This window comes from Zalophus californianus, chromosome 8, assembly GCF_009762305.2.
Source record: "Zalophus californianus isolate mZalCal1 chromosome 8, mZalCal1.pri.v2, whole genome shotgun sequence".
NCBI classification, from domain to species: domain Eukaryota; kingdom Metazoa; phylum Chordata; class Mammalia; order Carnivora; family Otariidae; genus Zalophus; species Zalophus californianus.
Genome location: NC_045602.1, coordinates 41042012 through 41060903, shown reverse-complemented (window position 1 = coordinate 41060903; position 18892 = coordinate 41042012). Strand labels below are relative to the sequence as shown.

Genomic DNA, 18892 nt, shown 5'->3' with positions numbered 1-18892 from the left:
GTTTTTCCATTCACCTGTTGAAAGACATTTGGGTTGTGACCAGTTTTATAGCGATTATTAATAAGCTACTCTCAACCATCCTGTGCAGCTTTTTGAGTGAACATGAGTTTTTAATTCACTTGGGTAGGTAACTAGGAGTGGGATTTCTAGGTGGCGTGTAAGTATGTGTTTAGAAGAAACTCGCCTAACTGTTTTTCAAAGGACTATAACATTTTGCCTTCCCAGGAGGGCAGTGTGTGAGAATTCTAGCTGTTCGTCATCCTCCCCAGCACTCCTTATTGCTCGGGAGGTTTTTTGTGTGGTTTGATTTGGTTTTCATTTCAGTCACTCGAGTAAATGTATAGAAGTATCTCATGGCAGTCATGTTTGCATTTTTCCAGTGACTAATCATGTGGGGTATATTTTAAATGTCTTTTTTCCATCCTTTTATCTTCTTTGCTGAAATGTCTGTTTGGCTCTTTGCCCCATTTTTAATTGGGTTGCTTGTTTTGTTATTACTGTGTTTTAAGAGTTCTTTTTGAAATCTGGATCCAACTCCTTTTTCAAATATGTAACCTGAAAATATTTTTTCCCAGTCAGTGTCTTGTCTCTTCAATCCCTTACCCGTGACTTTCAGAGTGCAAATGGTTTTAATTTGAATAAAGTTCAATTTATATTCTTTGCTTTTATGGATTATCTTTTTAGTATATTATCTAAAAATGTTTTTGCTAAACTTAAGGGTCACACAGATTTTCTCCTGTATTTGCCTCTAGAAGTTTTATAGTTTTGCTTTTTTTTACATTAAAGTTTATGAATTGTTTTGAGTTATTTTGCATAAAATATGAGAGATATGTCAAGGTGTACATTTTTTACATTTGGATATCCACTCAATCCAACACCATTATTTGAAAAGACTATCCTTTTTCCACTGAACTGCCCTTGCACCTTTGCCAGAAGTAGCTAACTATATTTTTTAGTCTATTTCTGGACTCTATTATGTTTTGTTGTTCTGTGAGTCTATTCTTTCGCCAATACTATACTGTTTGGGTAACTACAGCTAGTAAGTCTTGAAATCAAGTAGGTGTAAGTCCTCTAAATTTGTTCTTCTTCACAATCATTTTGTTTATTCTAATTTCTGTATCTTTCCATATAAATCTTAGAATTAGGTTGTCAATATGTATAAAAAATTGCCAGGAATTTTTGAAGGACTGTGTTGAATGTATAGATCAATTTGAAGAGAACTGACATCCTAACCAGATGGAGTTTTCCAGTCTGTTACTAGTATATCTCTTCAGTTAAGTCTTCCTTTATTTTTTTCATCAAAGTTTTATAGTGTCAGTACACAGATTCTGCATGTATTTTGTTAGTTTTGTAATTAAATACTTTTTGTTATCCTAAATAATATTGTTGTTTTTTTTAAAAAAAATAGATTTTATTTATTTATTTGTCAGAGAGAGAGAGAGATCCCATAAGGAGCCCGATGTGGGACTTGATCCCAGGGCCCTGGGATCATGACCTGAGCTGAAGGCAGATGCTTAACCAACTGAGCCACCCAGGCGTCCCAATAATATTGTTTTTAATTCCAAATTCCCATTGTTTATTGCTGCTATATAGCGAATACTTTGTATATTGATCTTATATCCTGTGATGTTACTAAATTCAGTTTTTAAATTTAGGGGCTTTTTTTATACATTAAAATGAGTTGGGAAGGGTTCCTTCATCTGTTTTCTGGAGAAAAGAGTATGGAATTAATATTATTTCTTCTTTAAGTGTTTAGTAGAATTCACCGGTGAAGCCATTTCAGCTTGAAGTCTCCTTTTTTGGAAGACTTTTAACTACAAATTGAATTTCTTTAATACATATTGAATTATTTAGGTTATCTATTTCTTCTTGAGGGGTTTTATAATGTATTTTTCAAAGTAATGGTCCATTTCATCCAAATTGTTGAATTTGTAGACATAGAATTGATCATAATATTTATTTATCCTTTAAAAGTATGTGGGATCTGGGACACCTGGCTGGCTCAGTCGGTTACATTTCCGACTCGGTTTTGGCTCAGTTCATGATCCCATGAGTTGTGGTATCGAGCCTTGTGTCCGACTCTGTGCTCAGCAGGAAGTCTGCTTGAAGATTCTCTCCCTCAACTCACTCTCTCTCACTCTCTCTCTAAAATAAATAAATAAATCTTTAAAAAAAAAAAGGTATGTGGGATCAGAAGTGATGTCGCGTTTTTCACTGTTGATGTTGATAATTTTTATCTTTCTGTATAGATTTATCTGTTCTCTGTCTGCTTATCTATCTGTCTGGTAATCCAACCATCCATTCGGTTGTTTATTTATGTCGGTATAAACTCATGGATATTTATTTTATAATTTGGATTATAATACAATACTACATTATTTATTGTTTGCTTAAATCATTAGAACTTCGGCTATTGAGAACTCTCTGAGTTGACTTCTGTGTCCCTTTGATGTACCTCATCATTTCGGTTTTTGTATTTTACCTTTACATATACTATATGCACAGTATATTACTACTATTTTTTATTTTATATAATCATCTTTCAGGGCAATCAAAATAGGAAACAAAATGAAATTTATTTTGCCTTTATTCCATTTCTAGTGTTCTTCATTTTTTTGCATGGATCTAAGATTCTGACTCATAGCCTGAAGAACTTCCTTTAATATTTCTTGTTGAGTAGGTATGCTAACAATGAATTCCCTAAATTTTTGTTTTGAGAAAGTCTTTATCCTTTTTTTGAATGATAATTTAAATGATAATTTAAACTTATCATACTGGGTCAACAGGTTTTGTTTTTTCTTTCAACAATTTCAAAGTATCCTTTCATTACTTTCTTGCTTGCATGGTTTCTAACAAGAAATCTTCTATTGTTCTTGTCCCTGTCCTTCTGTAGATAATTTGTATTTTTTGGTTGAGCCGTCTTCAAGATTATTTCTTTTTCTTTTTGTCAGTTGATAATGTGGTATGCCCAGGTGTGCGTTGTTGTTGTTGTTTACAGTTTGTATTTATCCCATTTAGCATTCCCTGAGTTTCTTGGTTCTGTGGTTTGGTGTCTGTCTTTAATTTTGGAAAAAAAAAATGCAGCCATTATGTTATTCTTTGAGATTTCTATTGCATATTTTAGACCATTTGATATTGTCCTATAGCTCTTGGATGCTCTGTCTGTGGTTTTGGTTTTGGTTTTTGGTTGTTTGGGGTTTTTAACCACTATTTTTTTCTCCTGTCAGTGTGGAGAATTTCTACTCACTTATCTTCCAGTCCACCGATTCCTTGGCTGTGTCAAGCTCATCAAAGGCATTCTTTATCTCTCTTGCTGTCTTTTTCCATTCTAACATTTATTTAATTCTTAACTATAGCTTCCATCTTTCTTTTTTTTTTTTTAAGATTTTATTTATTTGTCAGAGAGAGAGAGAGAGAAAGAGCACAAGCAGGGGGAGTGGCAGGCAGAGGCAGAAGCAGGCTCCTCCTGAGCAGGGAGCCCAATGAGGGGCTTGATCCCAGGACCCTGGGATCCTGACCTGAACCGAAGGCAGATGCTAAACCGACTGAGCCACCCAGGTGTCCCAGCTTCCATCTTTCTATTGACATTTCCCATCTGGTCTTGTATGTTGCCTACCTTTTCCATTAGAGCCATTACCATATTAATTACAATTATTTTGAATTCTCTATTAATTTCAACATTGTGTGTCATATCTGAGTCTGGTGTTTATTTTTTTATTTTGTTTTTTGTTTTTGTCTATTAAGTGTATGTTTATCTTAACTTTTATACAGTTCTTACTTTTTATTGAAAGCCAGACATCTTATGTAGTACAGTAGATACTGAAGTAAATAATTTTTATGCCTGGAGATGAGCATGCCTTTCCTCCTACTTGGCTTTTTGTATGGCATGTTATGTTAAATCTAGTAAAGAATTGGGCTAGATTTGAGGTTTGCTGTTGCTGTGGTTACCCTCAATATACTACAGCCTTCAAATTGTTCTTTTGATACCTTGTGTTTAATGGTTTGGGCTCATTTGCCAAAGATGATTTTTTCAATTTTTGTTTCTCCCTGACCTTAGGTCCTCTCTATGTATTGTCCCCAGAGAGAATCTGTCCCTTGTAGCTAATCAGTCAGTATTCCACTGTTATTTTTATTCAGTATTTGTTAGCCCAGTGGGAGACGTGTGGAGGGGCATTCCATTTGTGTTCTGATTAAGCCTCTATCTTAGTAAGGCACTGTGTTCCTTGTTCTCAGACTGTTGACCTTCACTGGTATTCCTGCCCCTCCTCCAGCTGTAGTAATGAGCCTAGAATGTATTTCTTTCCCTCCCCCCATGAGTAGAGCTTTTATTTTTCCAATTCTGTTTCTCCCGGTATATACAGAAATCTACAGTGGGTTATCACAATGCCTTAAAATGACAGTGTTTGTTGCTCATTTCCCTGACATTAAGTCATTTGTTCCATAGGGAAACTAGGAGAAATGGGTTGATTAGAGTTAAAATAGTGGCTGCTTTGTTCCTCCCCCCAGGCAACACCATAAGGTAGACTTTCTTAGGATTCTCCCCAATCTTCCCTGTGAACATCTTTGTATTTGTAGCCCCCAGGGACTTCACATGCTACCCTACACTCACTCTTTAGCAATTTATTTTTGAAATTTAGCTGAATCTTCTTGCTAGCTTAAGTGGCAACCCAAGGCATCTGTCCTAGGTAAGCAAATTCTCAGGTCCTGTTTTTTTGCAGTGGAGAAATCTACAGATACCAGTCTCTCCCCAAATTTTGAGTTAGTTGGTTGCCCTGCAACCTCAATTTTTTGATGGGCTCAATAGAAGTCATTAATTTTCAGTTTGTCCAGAATTTTCTTTTTGTAAGAGCACAAGTGGTATTCTTTCCAGTTCTCCACATTGCTGAAGTGAAACCAGAAGCCTTGGGCTATGTTTTTAAGGTAGGGGAAGTGGGGGAGGGGGGAGGGGGTAATTGGGTGATGAGCATTAAGGAGGGCACTTGACATAATGAGCACTGGGTGGTATATGCAAGTGACCAATCACTAAATTCTACCACTGAAACTAATAATACACTATATGTTAACTAAAAAAAAAAAAGAAGAAGAAGAAAGAAAACAATCAAACTCCTATATCTATAGTAAAAAAAAAAATAAAAAGCATGGTGCCTTTGAGAGTGTTTGCCTTCCAGCTTCCAGTTATCACTGACTTGAGGAACCCAACTTTGAAGGCAAGACATTGGGCAGCTATCGAACAAACAGTTGATGCCTCCCTAGTGGACCTTGAAATTCCATTAACCTTGGAGAAGCTCTCTGAGTTGCATGTTTTTGATTTTGGCCAAGAAATCCAGGACATTTCTGGACAGGCTTCTGGAGAAGCTGCCTTAGAAACAATTCTTAAAAAGGTAAATCTGAAAAATATGTTCTGAAGATCAAGAAATGTAGGTTTTCATATTCAGCATGAAGATCACCAACTTTTGATTCATCTAGATGGGTTTTTCAACATTGCAGCTCTCACTCTCTCATTATCAGTCATCCTTCTGTTGTTTCCTTACATTTATTATCATTATTATTATCAGCAGCACTTTTATCAGTATCCTCTCTCTACTTAGCTTATAGCCCACTTTGATGACAATAAAGTTTGATATTTGCATGCTTATATAAAAAAGCACATTCCAAGGAAGATCTTTTATACCAAAATACATCATCTTTCCAACTACCAGAAAAAAGTAACTGTGAAATGCTACATTGAAGAGACTTCTCTATTTAAGCTACTTACCTCCTTACCCTAAAAATACACACATACCTACAAATCACCTGTATAAAAACAAGTATTTTCCTTACATTTAAAGCATAAAGTGGTAAAGGGTAGACATTAACATATCACAAGTTATTCATATGTATTAATCTTCATCAATAAAATTTAGCATATCAGTATCCTTTAACCAAGACGAGGATTTTAAGAATTTTAAAGGCAGTAAAGAGGAAAATGGGATGATTATGGAGTTTTCACTTGTTTTATTCTACATGCATTTTTTGAGTACCTAAACAGAAATGAATTTAAGTATCCTAAGACGTGAATTATTTCTAAGGTGGAGGATTCTTGGAAAACAACCGAATTCGTTATTCTCCCTCACCGGGACTCCAAAGATGTGTTTATCCTGGGCGGCACAGATGACATACAGGTAGGGTAACTGGGTTATTAAAAACCCTTGGTAGGGGCACCTGGGTGGCTCAGTCATCGAGCATCTGCCTTCGGCTCAGGTCATGATCCCAGCGTCCTGGGACCGAGCCCTGCATCGGGCTCCCTGCTCAGCGGGAAGCCTGCTTCTCCCTCTCCCCACCCCCTTGTGTTCCCTCTCTCGCTGTGTCTCTCTCTGTCAAATAAAAAAAAAAGATTGGTCAGACCTACTTCTGAATCTTCTACGGGAAATTATGATAAAGGAATGAAATATGAGAGTTACTAAGAAAAAATCTAATTGGAAAGGCAAGATATGAATATGTATAACTGACAGGAATGCTTGTACATGAAATATTTAGCAAAGCAATAAAAGTAGCATATATAAGAATTATAATCCTGTAGTTAACAGTTGAAGAGTTTTGAAAAACAAGAGATAATTTATGGCTGAAGTGATCACAGAATCCTTCCTAGACCAGCCAAGATATGCTGGACCTTAAAGAATAAATGGTATTTGACAGACATAGATGAGAACGAAGGGCATTTCAAACCATTTCAATGAGGCAAAGAAACATGAATGAGCATTTCCGGTTTATAGCATACTAGGAAACTAAGTTCACTTGAATTTTTTGAGATTAGGAGTAGATGGCTATACTCTATGAACAATAAAAGAAAATAAATCTAATCCATGTGTTTGGAATATTCTTAGTGATTTAAAATTCAAAGACACGTTTGTTTAGCAAAAGGATCTGTGTCTTATGGCCTAATTTAAAAAGCAAAGCCCTGACCCATTTGGGTGTACCCACACCAGAACTAATGATGAGATGGCTTTGCCAGGTATAGGTTAGAAGAGCAAGACCAGATGTCACTCTGGGCAGTAGATGAGAGAGCAAACCCAAGATGAAAGTCAGGTAGTAGGAGGCCAAGTGATACTAGGTGATGGGGCTTCTGCTCTCAAGAAATTTATAATTTAAATAGGGCAATTAAAATCCTTCAGATTAACAGACACATTTTTTACAGAATGCACATGTTCTGTAAGGGTTGCTGTAGTGTAAGGGGAAAAGTAGGTGAAGGAGGTAGAGAGAAAACTGTTTATAGTCGTTCTAAGCTTGATATGAATGAGTTCAGTTTCCCTCTTCTGCAAGATAACTGAGATAAAGTGATGTTTCATTAGATAGAGAAGGTAATTTTAATTTAAAAATTTTTAATTTTGCAAGTTTTGAATCCTTTGAGAAATAAAAGCTTAGATGACCAAATGGTATAAAGAAGGTACCAGACACCTAAGAGTAGGGGGAGAGAGGAGAAGAGTATTGAACCAAACAAAAAACATGTACCATTAATAATTACAGAAATAGCCAAGATTTGGCAATCAAAAGTATCTTGGTGACATTTGAGAGAACGTTAGAGTGGGTTGTGAGCCACTGAAGTGGATGAAGAAGGGGAATGGATGGGTAGGAAACAGTAGGTGAAACTAAGCTATTTATTTAAAAAGTTGGCTTTTAAGTGGACTCTTGGGATTAAACATCTGTAATTATCTTTGAGAGCACAAACTCATAATGCTGCATATTTTCTTCTTCTTTCTTTAAAGGTCCTTCTTGATGACAGCACCATCAACATCGCAACCATTGCCTCATCACGTTATGTTGGTCCGTTGAAAACTCGAGTAGACGACTGGCAGAAACAACTTGCCTTATTTAATCAAACACTGGTGAGTGAGGGCAATTTCATGCTCAGAGAATTGGAGAGCCATGGTACTTTAGAAATCATTTCTCCAATCATTTAAATATGATGTAGTTTAAAGATTTTATTTATTTGAGAGAGAGAGAATGAGAGATAGAGAGCACGAGAGGGAAGAGAGTCAGAGGGAGAAGTAGACTCCCTGCCGAGCAGGGAGCCCGATGCGGGACTCGATCCCGGGACTCCAGGATCATGACCTGAGCCGAAGGCAGTTGCTTAACCAACTGAGCCACTCAGGCGCCCTAAATATGATGTAGTTTAGATAAGATTTAATTGTTGACATTTTATTATATTCAGAATGTAAAGAAAATGCAAATATACTAAGTTCTTCTTTATATGATTATGCCATGTCTCTTGAATTAGTTATTTTTGCCATGAAACAAAATACCACAAACTTGATGGTATGAAACAGTCTATATTTATTATATATATCACAGTTTCTGTGAGTCAGGAGTTCAGATATGGCTTAACTGAGTCTCCTACTTAGGGTCTCACAAAGGTTCAATCAAGTTGTGGGCCAGGACTTGGTTTTTATCAGAGGTTCAACTCAAGGAGGATCCACTTCCAAGCTCACTCAGGTTGTTGGCAGAAATAATTTCCTCACAACTCTGAGACTAAGGACTTCAATTTCTTGCTGGCTATCAGGTGGAGGTCATCCTCAGCTCCTAGATGTTGCCCACATTTTGTGTTTATTTATAAATCTATAGTTTTATTGAGACAAAACTGACAGTGTGGTATGAAGTTTACATTTAAACAAAGTTTTCACAGAAACCTAACACATGCCTGAAAAGATTTTATAGTGGAGTTCTAGATGCAGGTCTAGATGATGGGAAGTACTGATGGGTATCATGATTCAAGATAGCATTTTGAGTATTCGTTAATTCTTAAGATTAAAAAAAATTCTTTTTGTTCTGTGTTTTAAAGTGATCACTGCCCCAGTATGAAAACTGAATCTTCTCCTGAGATGAGGGCTTTTGAAATCATTCAACTCTTGAAATGATTCAATGAACTTGTGTTGTCAGTGACTGAATCCTGCCACCAATGGTTTCAGAATTCAAAGTTCAAAAAACAGAGAAGCTCTAAGGGTTTTTCACCCTAAGAATATGAGCCCTTGTCTTTTTTTTCTTTTAATTTTTTATTGTTATGTTAATCACCATACATTACATCATTAGTTTTGGATGTAGTGTTCCATGATTCATTGTTTGTGCATAATACCCAGTGCTCCATGTAGAACATGCCCTCTTTAATACCCATCACCAGGCTAACCCATCCCCCACCCCCCTCCCCTCTAGAACCCTCAATTTGTTTTTCAGAGTCAATCATCTCTCATGGTTCGTCTCCCCCTCTGATTTCCCCCTCTTTCATTCTTCCCCTCCTGCTATCTTCTTCTTTTTTCTTTTTTTTTCTTAACATATATTGCATTATTTGTTTCAGAGGTACAGATCTGTGATTCAACAGTCTTGCACAATTCACAGCGCTCACCATAGCACATACCCTCCCCAATGTCTATCACCCAGCCACCCCATCCCTCCCACCCCACCCCCACTCCAGCAACCCTCAGTTTGTTTCCTGAGATTAAGAATTCCCCATATCAGTGAGGTCATATGATACATGTCTTTCTCTGATTGACTTATTTCACTCAGCATAATACCCTCCAGTTCCATCCACGTCGTTGCAAATGGCAAGATCTCATTCCTTTTGATGGCTGCATACTATTCCATTGTGTGTGTGTGTGTGTGTGTGTGTGTGTGTGTGTGTGTGTGTGTGTGTATATATACCACATCTTTATCCATTCATCTGTCGATGGACATCTTGTGAGCCCTTGTCTTAAGCTACTCTCATTCCCTCCGTACCACCCTCTTCCCCTCCCTAAGTACCTTGGCCAGTTGATATTTATAACTTCATAATTGGAAAAGAAAGGGTCTTCTTGTCAATTAGAAGAATTAGCACCTCTAAGAACAATCTGCCTATGCATACACTCCAGTGAAAGACTTTCCCTCCTCAACCAGTTTCCATCCCGAAATGGCAGACAGCTTTGGTAACTTACTAACTGGCTTAAACCTTTGCTGGCAACAGCATTAAGCTCAGGCAGGGAATACCCAGGCTTCTAAGCTTCAGGCCTTCGCAGCTTTTAGACAGCCTCTCACAATGCCACAACAACCTCGTATTTACTAGAAAAACACACACTTGCTTAAAGTCTCCTTGGTACCCTTCCTTTGGTACACCTTTCCTTTTTATTTTATTCTACCTCAAGTTATCCCATGGTAGAACAAAGAATCCACTTACACTGATCTTACTTTGTTCCCATCCAATCTCTTTCTTAGACTTCAGATGTTTAGTTTGATTTAATTATGTTTAGGTTTCTAAATATTCTAATATGAAATGTTATCTGTGAAATAATAAAGGCACTAAGTAGGAAAAGAGTGTTTGTTCCAACTTTGTTTCATAGAGTTCATTTTCAGGAATCCACCCTCTTTGATGAACCCCTTATAATCTGACCCCAGTCTGGCCTCCTCTACTGATGGCTGAGCCCTATGAAGGGAGGGACTACAGAGCAAAGTAATGTTTTCATAGAGGGCCCTTCCATAAAGTGCCGACTAGTGGGGACTCTCCAAAGAATTAACTGTCTGGAAAGTAAGAGACCTGAGATAAATCAGGGAGTGGTTGTGACACTAGGCCTCAGGCATAACCCCCAAATCCAGAGTGAGAAGTGAGAAACTCACAGATGTTGGGCCGACACATGCACTGGCGGGAGACACAGAGGACAGTGAGACCTAGGTCCCGACACTGCATTTCTGGTTTCTTTGATGAACAGTGACAGAGGCAGTGGGTGATTTTCTTCTTCCTCCAGTCCTCTGTACTTGCCGTATGTTCTGATTTTACTTTTTTGATTGAAGAAAATGAATCATATTTCTTTTTTAAAAAGAGAGGGAAGAATATAGGTGTAACTGAGGCCAAAAAAAACAAAAAACTTTTTTTTTTTTTTTTTTGGACAACCCTTTCTGTATTTGGAAATAGTCACTAAACACTTCCCAACCTTCAGAGTTCTTTAAGTATCTTGCCTCCCCTTAGACTGTCTCCTCTGGACATTTTAATCCTTTCTCTGGGTGCATTCTAGTTACCACACAGTAGACTCATTAGAACTCTACCTAGTAGAGCATGGGTTGAAATTAGGCTGCAGTGAGTCTTGGACCTTGTAAGGAGGTTTCATCTCAAAGAACCTGTGAGAAGTCCCCCAAATGAAAAAGATATAATGAGTCCCCATGTCATTATTTTTAATGTAACTGTGTTTTCGATTTGGGATGAAAAATTTGATAATGCCCATATTTTTCTCCTAGGAAGAGTGGCTGAACTGCCAGAGAAACTGGCTCTACCTAGAAAGTATTTTTAATGCTCCAGATATTCAGAGGCAATTGCCTGCCGAGGCTAAGATGTTCCTGCAAGTGGATAAGTCATGGAAAGAAATCATGAGGAAGGTGAACCGGTTGCCTAACGCTCTTCGAGCAGCTACTCAACCAGGTATAAAACAAAATTTAAAAACAAATAAAAAGACTTTACAACCATCTAAAATGTTTAGCACCTATAAGATTCTGGCAATTTGGGGTACAGTCAATCCTTGATTCTTGTCAGCATTGATGACCAGGAATATTTGTGGTACATCTGACACTCTTGCTGAACAATGTGAATTGAACACTGTTGTTGTTGTTAATTATTATCATTGTTATTATTACCTGTCAGCTTAGTTCATAGTTTTGGCACCCAAGAATCTGATTCTTTTTGCTGCTTTTATAATTTGGGGACTCTGCCAGAGTCTCAGTGAGGCTTGCATGTCAGAATTTGACTACAAGATATATATTCACATTCAGTTGACCCATTCTGCTAAAGCTCTCACAGACTTATAACCATAAAAATTTCCACATCTTATTTTTCATTAATTTATTAAAAACGTTTAAAAATATTACCACAAATTATAATTCTAATCTCAAGATTGAAATATGTTTTAATGAGTTCTGTTTCTAAGGGTATGGAATCAAAGCATTGGTGCATGCACATACAAGGTTATTGAACTTTATCAAAGCCTCAGCAAGCTTGCTTGTTGTTCTGCAACATATGACCTTTTCTGGTGAATAGCTCTAGACAGCTTCCCTGTCAAGCAGAGGCAGCCTGCTGGGCTTTGCCCTTTGCCCAAAGACACTTACATAAAAACAGAAACAGAAAGGAAAAACTATATGATGTGATAGAATTAAAAACTTTTAAACCTTGGGGCTCTGAAAGTCACCCACAGTTTTTGACTCCTAGCTACCTTCCAGCCAGCAGTTGAATCACTCCAGCCTCTGCTTCTGTCCTAACATCTCCTTCTCTGCCTCTGACCCTCCTGCCTCCCTCCTCGAAGGACCCCTCCGATTACATTGGGCCCACTAGATGATCCAAGATAATCTCCCCATCCCGTGATCATTGGTCACATCTCCCAACTTCCTTTTTCCATATACACTAACGTATTCTCAGGTTCTGGGGAACAGGACATGGACATCTCTGAGCACCCTTTATTCTGCCTACCACATGCATATTCAAACCTTTGCTGCAACAATGTTAACGTGTGTGATCACAGAGTGCTACCACAGTCTCCACTGGACTTGTTACATAACTTTTGAAATTAAAAATATATATATGATTCCAAAATATGTCTGGTCCTAGGGATTTCAGATAAAGAAGTATGGACCTATAAATGTCATTTGGTGATGATAAAGGTATGAAGGAAAATTCAGCAGCATAAGGGGCTAGAGAACAGCTGGGGCTGCCGTGTGTGTGTGTGTGTGTGTGTGTGTGTGTGTGTGTGTGTGTGTGTGTAGTGGAGGGCTTTTTTGATAGAGTGAGTGGCTTTCGAGCATAAAGCAGCAGGAAAGAGGGAGTGAGACACTTGCAAATCTGAGGGAGGGTATGAAAGGCAGAGAGAACAAAGGTGAAGACCCGAGGTGAGAATGTACTTAGGGTGCACAACGGTCTGTACTTGGGTTTGGCTTTGGTTCATGCATTCCCAGCAGTGGGGGGGGATGCCAGGTAAAAATTGTTTCAGGTTGAATACTTGTTTGTCTGTGGTAAATATTAAAATTACCATTAGATAATGTTATTAAAAGTAATAGTTAACATTGTTAGCCCACCTCCTGCAATTTAAATTTTTTTTACTGTTTTTTATCAAATAAAACCAAAGCTTTAAAGAATGTTGATATCATATTTTACTTCCACTTAAAGTGGTATTTTCTATTTATTTTTAACACAATTTTACCAACACCTTTCCCCCCCCCCCCCAATAAACAGGACTTCTGGAGACTTTTCAAAATAATAATGCATTACTTGACCAAATTCAAAAGTGTCTAGAGGCATATTTAGAATCAAAAAGAGTTATCTTTCCAAGGTAAGTTTATAAAGCAACCTTTGATGTTTTTAGTAGTGAAGACTATCCATTAATTTAAAAGGATATACTTAAAAACAAACCGTAACCTCAAAACATCAGGGAACCAGAACGAAACAAGAAAGATACGATAATTGGCTGATCAATCTGATCAGCCTGATATCTTGATTGGGGTGGGTAAGGCTCAAGCATAAAGGTACAATATTTGGTGGAGGATTAAGTGGGTAGGTATCCGAGGTGCTGGAGGGATTCTAGGTCTCAGCATTGTTTCATTGTTGGGTGCACATGTGTGTGCCTGCCTGTGCATGTGTCTGTAGAGGGGCATGCGAAAAGTCAGAGGACCCTCTGTTGCCTGAGCAGGTTTCTTTGCATTAATTGGTGACCTAAGAGTGTCACTGGAGAAGTTGTCCAAGAGATCATTTCACAAACTCCAAATGAAATTTTTTACTCATCTCTTTATTCCAAAAACATACCAAATGTTATGCTCAGTGCTAAAGATATAAAGAAGAAAAGGCTGGATTCCTGCCCTAATGGGGCTCATGGTTAACAGGTGGATGGTCATGCAAATAAACATTATAATACAGTTTTTTTAAAACCAGGATAAACTATCTGATGGTGGCCAAAGTTCCCAACTTCATTCCTTAGGGCACACTGTAGTGTAACACAGAGGACATTGGCAAAATGGTTCATCTTCCCTGGTATTTTCCTGTTAGTTGTTAAGGAAATGGCCATTAAGGTCTTTCCTTGGACAAGCACTGTGGCAGCCAGGGGTAGGTGCTTATTGGGTTACTTGGTTGAGAGGGGTTGTTGCTGGGGACCAGGACAGGGTATGTGTGTGCACGAGAAATCCAAGATCCAGAAGATTTGGTTGAATTTTAACAGAAGTGGTCAGGCTTTAAAGAATATACACAAATCTTACTAAAACATCCTTTAGGCAACATGGATAAAGATGAAAGCGTTTGAGGTTTGGAATGTGCCTTTTGTCTGTTTCACTCTTAATTGAGTGGTTCCCAAGTTGAGTCTCCCAAAGCCAGAGAAAATCTATATACTACTTTTGATACTTAAAGAAAACTGGAAACAAATTTACTGGTGATAATAGTGACCACCTAAAAGCATCCGCTTTTATTTGTTCTTTTGTTTAGAACTGCATGAACTAGTTTTGCTATGTGTGTTTTGTCAGGAGGCTCTATGTGGTGTTGATTTCACCCTGCAGGCTTTCATGAAGACATACAGTGAGCTGCAGACCAAATTAGTTCCTGGGGACACAAGACAAATACAGTACTATTCCTGCTCTCACAGGGCTCATGGTCCAATCTTTATAGTTATCCCCCTGTTTCGTTAGCTGAAAGAGGCATGGGCACAAATTAATTATTAGTGGATGATAAAAGAAGCAGGACTGATAGAGTCCAACCAAAAGCATCTTTATTTCTAACTAATAACTGCCTTTGCATTCCCTGCTGGGGGCAGGTTTCTCCCTGCCCCTGGACCAAATCTTGAGCAGACCTCATGAATTTTCTGGTCATTCTCAAATAATACAAACAAACAAAAACCTCTTGTCACCTCAACCCAATAAATGATCTTTAATAATCAAACTCTGAACTTCTTTCAAAGTGAAAACTTCACCCTTCCCTGCCCAAGCTTGTTGCAGGTCTAAAGGCTTTAGTGATCATGAGGCTATGTGGTGATCAACCCTCCCCTCTCCCTATGAGGTTTCTGAGGTCTCCAGGTTTGGGGCAAGGGGAAGAGAGCCAAGGCAGCAGAGCAGCCTGACTGGGCTGATGCATATCTGGCCCCCTCTCTTCCACGTGGGGCCTGCCATGGGCTCTTTACCATTCATTCCCTCCAAAACCAAGGGATCTCTCATAGGTAGCCTCCTCCACTCCAGAAGTGAAATATCTTCTCTGGCCAGGCCCTTATTCCTGGGCATCCAGGTATGCCCCTTCTCCAGTTCTTTTCCTATGGTGTCTTCATGCCTCCAAATGGCCCTAGTGGGCAAGATCTAAGAAAATCCCGTGCAGGATCACATTGGCATGGTCCACATGTGGTTATTCACAGAACCAAATAAAGCTCCTGTAACCACCCATCCATCTACCCAACACATTAGGTATTGAAAGCAGGGGGGTGTAAGGCTAGATTCTAGAGAAAACAAATAATATATCTTCACTCTAGAACAAATCAAGGTCATAGCAAGAGTTAGCATTTTTTATAATTTTTTGAAAAATAGGTATCTTTTATGTATCAGGCACTAATTCTGGATGTCTGAGATGCATCCACACTAGTCTCCATAACAATTGTAGAGACATGTAGTCTCCCCAGAAACCCAGGACCAATAGGTTGGAAGTTCAGGAAATCAGTGATTGGGAAAGAGATATGGCTAAGGGATTTATCTTTCATGTCTACATAAGGCTTTCCTTCACTTTCAAGTTATATTCTAAGTATTTTCTTTAATCCAGATTTTACTTCTTGTCAAATGATGAACTTCTGGAGATTCTGGCCCAGACACGAAATCCCCAAGCTGTGCAGCCACACTTAAGGAAATGCTTTGACTCCATTTCAAAGCTTGAATTTGCTCTCATGCCTCCTACTGAAGGAAAAATTCCTGGTGTGGAAGGAGAGCCAGAAAAGATTTACACTAACGATATTTTAGCGATGCTATCACCAGAAGGAGAACGGGTGAGGTGCTTTTTGTTTGTGATTCTTTATAGGGAAGCTTTGTTGCCCTTCTAGGGTTGAGGGTAGAAATTTACTCTCTATCACTCTAAGCATTCATCAAGTGCTACCGCATCATACTCTGTGGGCTCAGCAGTTTCAAAGATAACAAAGATGAAATTCTTGCCTGCAAAGAGCTCCAGTGGAGATACAGTCAAACAAATGATTGAAAAGTACCACAGTAAGTGCAGTAACAGAGGTGTGTGCTTTGTTCTTGGGAACGGAGTGGCGATAACTGGAGCCCAGCCTTACTCAACTCTCCACAAGAGGCAGACGAGTGAACTGGTTAAGAGTGCCGAGTCTCCTGCCCAGCCACCTGGATTCAAGTCCCATCCTTTAACCTCATCTATAAAATGAGGAATAGTAGTAGTGCCTGATTGATGAGATTCTGAGGATTTTCAAATGGTATTTGAAATGTGTGTGTGTGTATGTATATAATTTACATATAATTCTATGTAAATTACTTAGAATTGTACCCAGTGGGTGCTATGAAAATGTTAGTTGTCATTGTTTGCTGTGGTGTATCTAGGACACTGCACAATGCCTGGCATATAGTAAACACCAAGGGGGTGAATGCATTAGCAAATTGTGGAGAACTACAGGACTTCACAGAGAGAAATCTCTCTCTCCCTCCCTCTCTCTTTACCTCCTCTTCTCTCTCTCTCTCTCTCTCTCTCTCTCTCACACACACACACACACACACACACACACACACACACATACAGCCAAAGAAAATGGAGCAAAGACATGGGAGGGAAAGCATTCCATATAGAGGAAATGTGCGGGGAAATGCCAAGTATTTCAGTCCAGTTAGAGCAGGAGATATATCCACGGGAGTGGCAGGAACCTATAAACATTTTACTTGTCTTGAATTGACCCTCTTGCAAAAGAATTTGCTCACCACTAGTGCAGAAGAAGAGAAAGGGGAGGACCACGGCTAGGATCCAGGGAAAACATGAAGTTAAAGGGAAGGTAGAAGAACTAAGAGACCCAGACAAGCAGGGCAGTCAGGTCACTGGAAGTCCAAGAAATAAATATGTGTAGTACTAAAAAGTATCAACTGGACTTGACAACTGAAAGAACATTGGTAACCTTAATGACCTTAACAGGTTTAGAGGAATAGTTGGGGCCAAAAATCAAATGGCCGTAAGTAGGAAAAGAAAGTGAGGAATTCATGTAGTCACAAACACTCCTTTTTTCAGGGATTTGGCTCCAAAGGGAAGCAGTTAAATAAAGGTGGGGGGTATAGAGAGATGTAGAGTGGGACATCAATAGAAGTTTCTAGTATTTGTGGTTAGGCTTCAGTGTGTCAGGGTTCTATTATAGAAGTACAGAGGATGTATGGCTGGCAAGTGCCACACTTAACATGTTATCATTGCTCTGATTGTGCTCTAGGTTAGCTTGGGAAAAGGCCTGAAAGCCCGGGGCAACGTGGAGGAATGGCTTGGTAAAGTGGAGGAAGCGATGTTCACTTCTCTGCGTCGCCTGAGCAAAGCTGCCATCGCCGACTATCAGGGGAAACCAAGGACAGACTGGGTGACTGCTGGCCACCCTTCTCAAGTAACACACTCCTTAAATGTCCACCTCTGAGTCCATTGCTGGTGAGATGCATCCCACACTTAAGGACCATGTTTCCATGCAGGTGATCCTGACCATTTCTCAAATAATGTGGTGCCGTGATTTGACTGAGTGTCTGGAAAGAGAAGACGGTAACCACATAGAGGCCCTGGAAGATTTTGAGAAAGTGAACTTTGAGGTGAGATGTTTAACCAGGTGACAGTGAACATAATGCTGTGCAGGATGGTCATAAGGTTTTTTGTTTTTTTTGTTTTTTTTTTGATTTGGCTAATGCAAGTCACATACTTCAGAAATTTTAATGCTCTGACCTGACTTACAAATCTTTGGGGTTCTTACGAAAACCATTTATGTTCAGGTTTTCTTAGGAACACTACCTTGATATTTGTATAATATTTATAAGAATGCTTATAAAAATAGGAGGAAAAGACCATTTGAAGAGGAAAAATCTCAGGATTATAATGGTTTGCAACATTTAAGGAGACTTTGTATTTAGTACGTCTTGGTTATCTCTCACAGAAGCTTATTCAATACAGGAAAACCCCAGGATTTGTGCCATTTCTACTCTTAGGTTCAAGACGTGCTTTTCTACCATTCTAGAGAATCCTCAGGCAGCCAGCAATAACACAATAAATAACTGAATCCAAATACCATTCTACGGGGCGCCTGGGTGGCTCAGTTGGTTAAGCGACTGCCTTCAGCTCAGGTCATGATCCTGGAGTCCCGGGATCGAGTCCCGCATCGGGCTCCTTGCTCAGCAGGGAGTCTGCTTCTCCCTCTGACCCTCTTCCCTCTCGTGCTCTCTGTCTCTCATTCTCTCTCTCTCAAATAAATAAATAAAATCTTTAAAAAAAAAAAAAACAAAAAACAAATACCATTCTACAAGAATTTTTAAGCTATTGTTTGGGAACGCCATTTTACAGCTATGCCTAATATTTAACTCCAAATTTAATTCTACTTCCAAGCAAGTTTGCATTTTTTTTAATTACCTTTGAAACAGAAAAGGGAAGAAACAACTTTCTTGAGATGCGAGAACACCATCTCTTGAGGACTTCATAGAATTTCAGGTCACAGGGGCGCCTGGGTGGCTTAGTCAGTTAAGCAGCTGCCTTTGGCTCAGGTCATGATCTCAGGGTCCTGGGATCGAGCCCTGCATCGGGCTCCTTGCTCTGCGGGGAGCCTGCTTCTCCCTCTCCTTCCCACTCGTGCTCTCTCTCACTATCTCTCTCTCTCTCTCTCTCTCAAATAAATAAATTAAATTAAATTAAATAATTTTTTAATTAGCTTTGGCAAATGTCTACTCCAAA

The 18892-nt window shown here is 38.9% G+C and overlaps 1 protein-coding gene across 1 annotated transcript in view; it reads left to right on the top strand.

The window, feature by feature from the left end:
• DNAH6 (dynein axonemal heavy chain 6) overlaps positions 1-18892 on the top strand; it is a 228589-nt gene that overhangs the window by 79186 nt on the left and 130511 nt on the right. The window contains exons 19-26 of the mRNA XM_027623437.2: positions 5169-5381; positions 6069-6161; positions 7743-7862; positions 11230-11410; positions 13208-13304; positions 15755-15974; positions 17406-17570; positions 17653-17766. Coding sequence (XP_027479238.2) covers positions 5169-5381; positions 6069-6161; positions 7743-7862; positions 11230-11410; positions 13208-13304; positions 15755-15974; positions 17406-17570; positions 17653-17766 — 1203 coding nt within the window. The remainder of the gene's footprint in view (positions 1-5168; positions 5382-6068; positions 6162-7742; positions 7863-11229; positions 11411-13207; positions 13305-15754; positions 15975-17405; positions 17571-17652; positions 17767-18892) is intronic.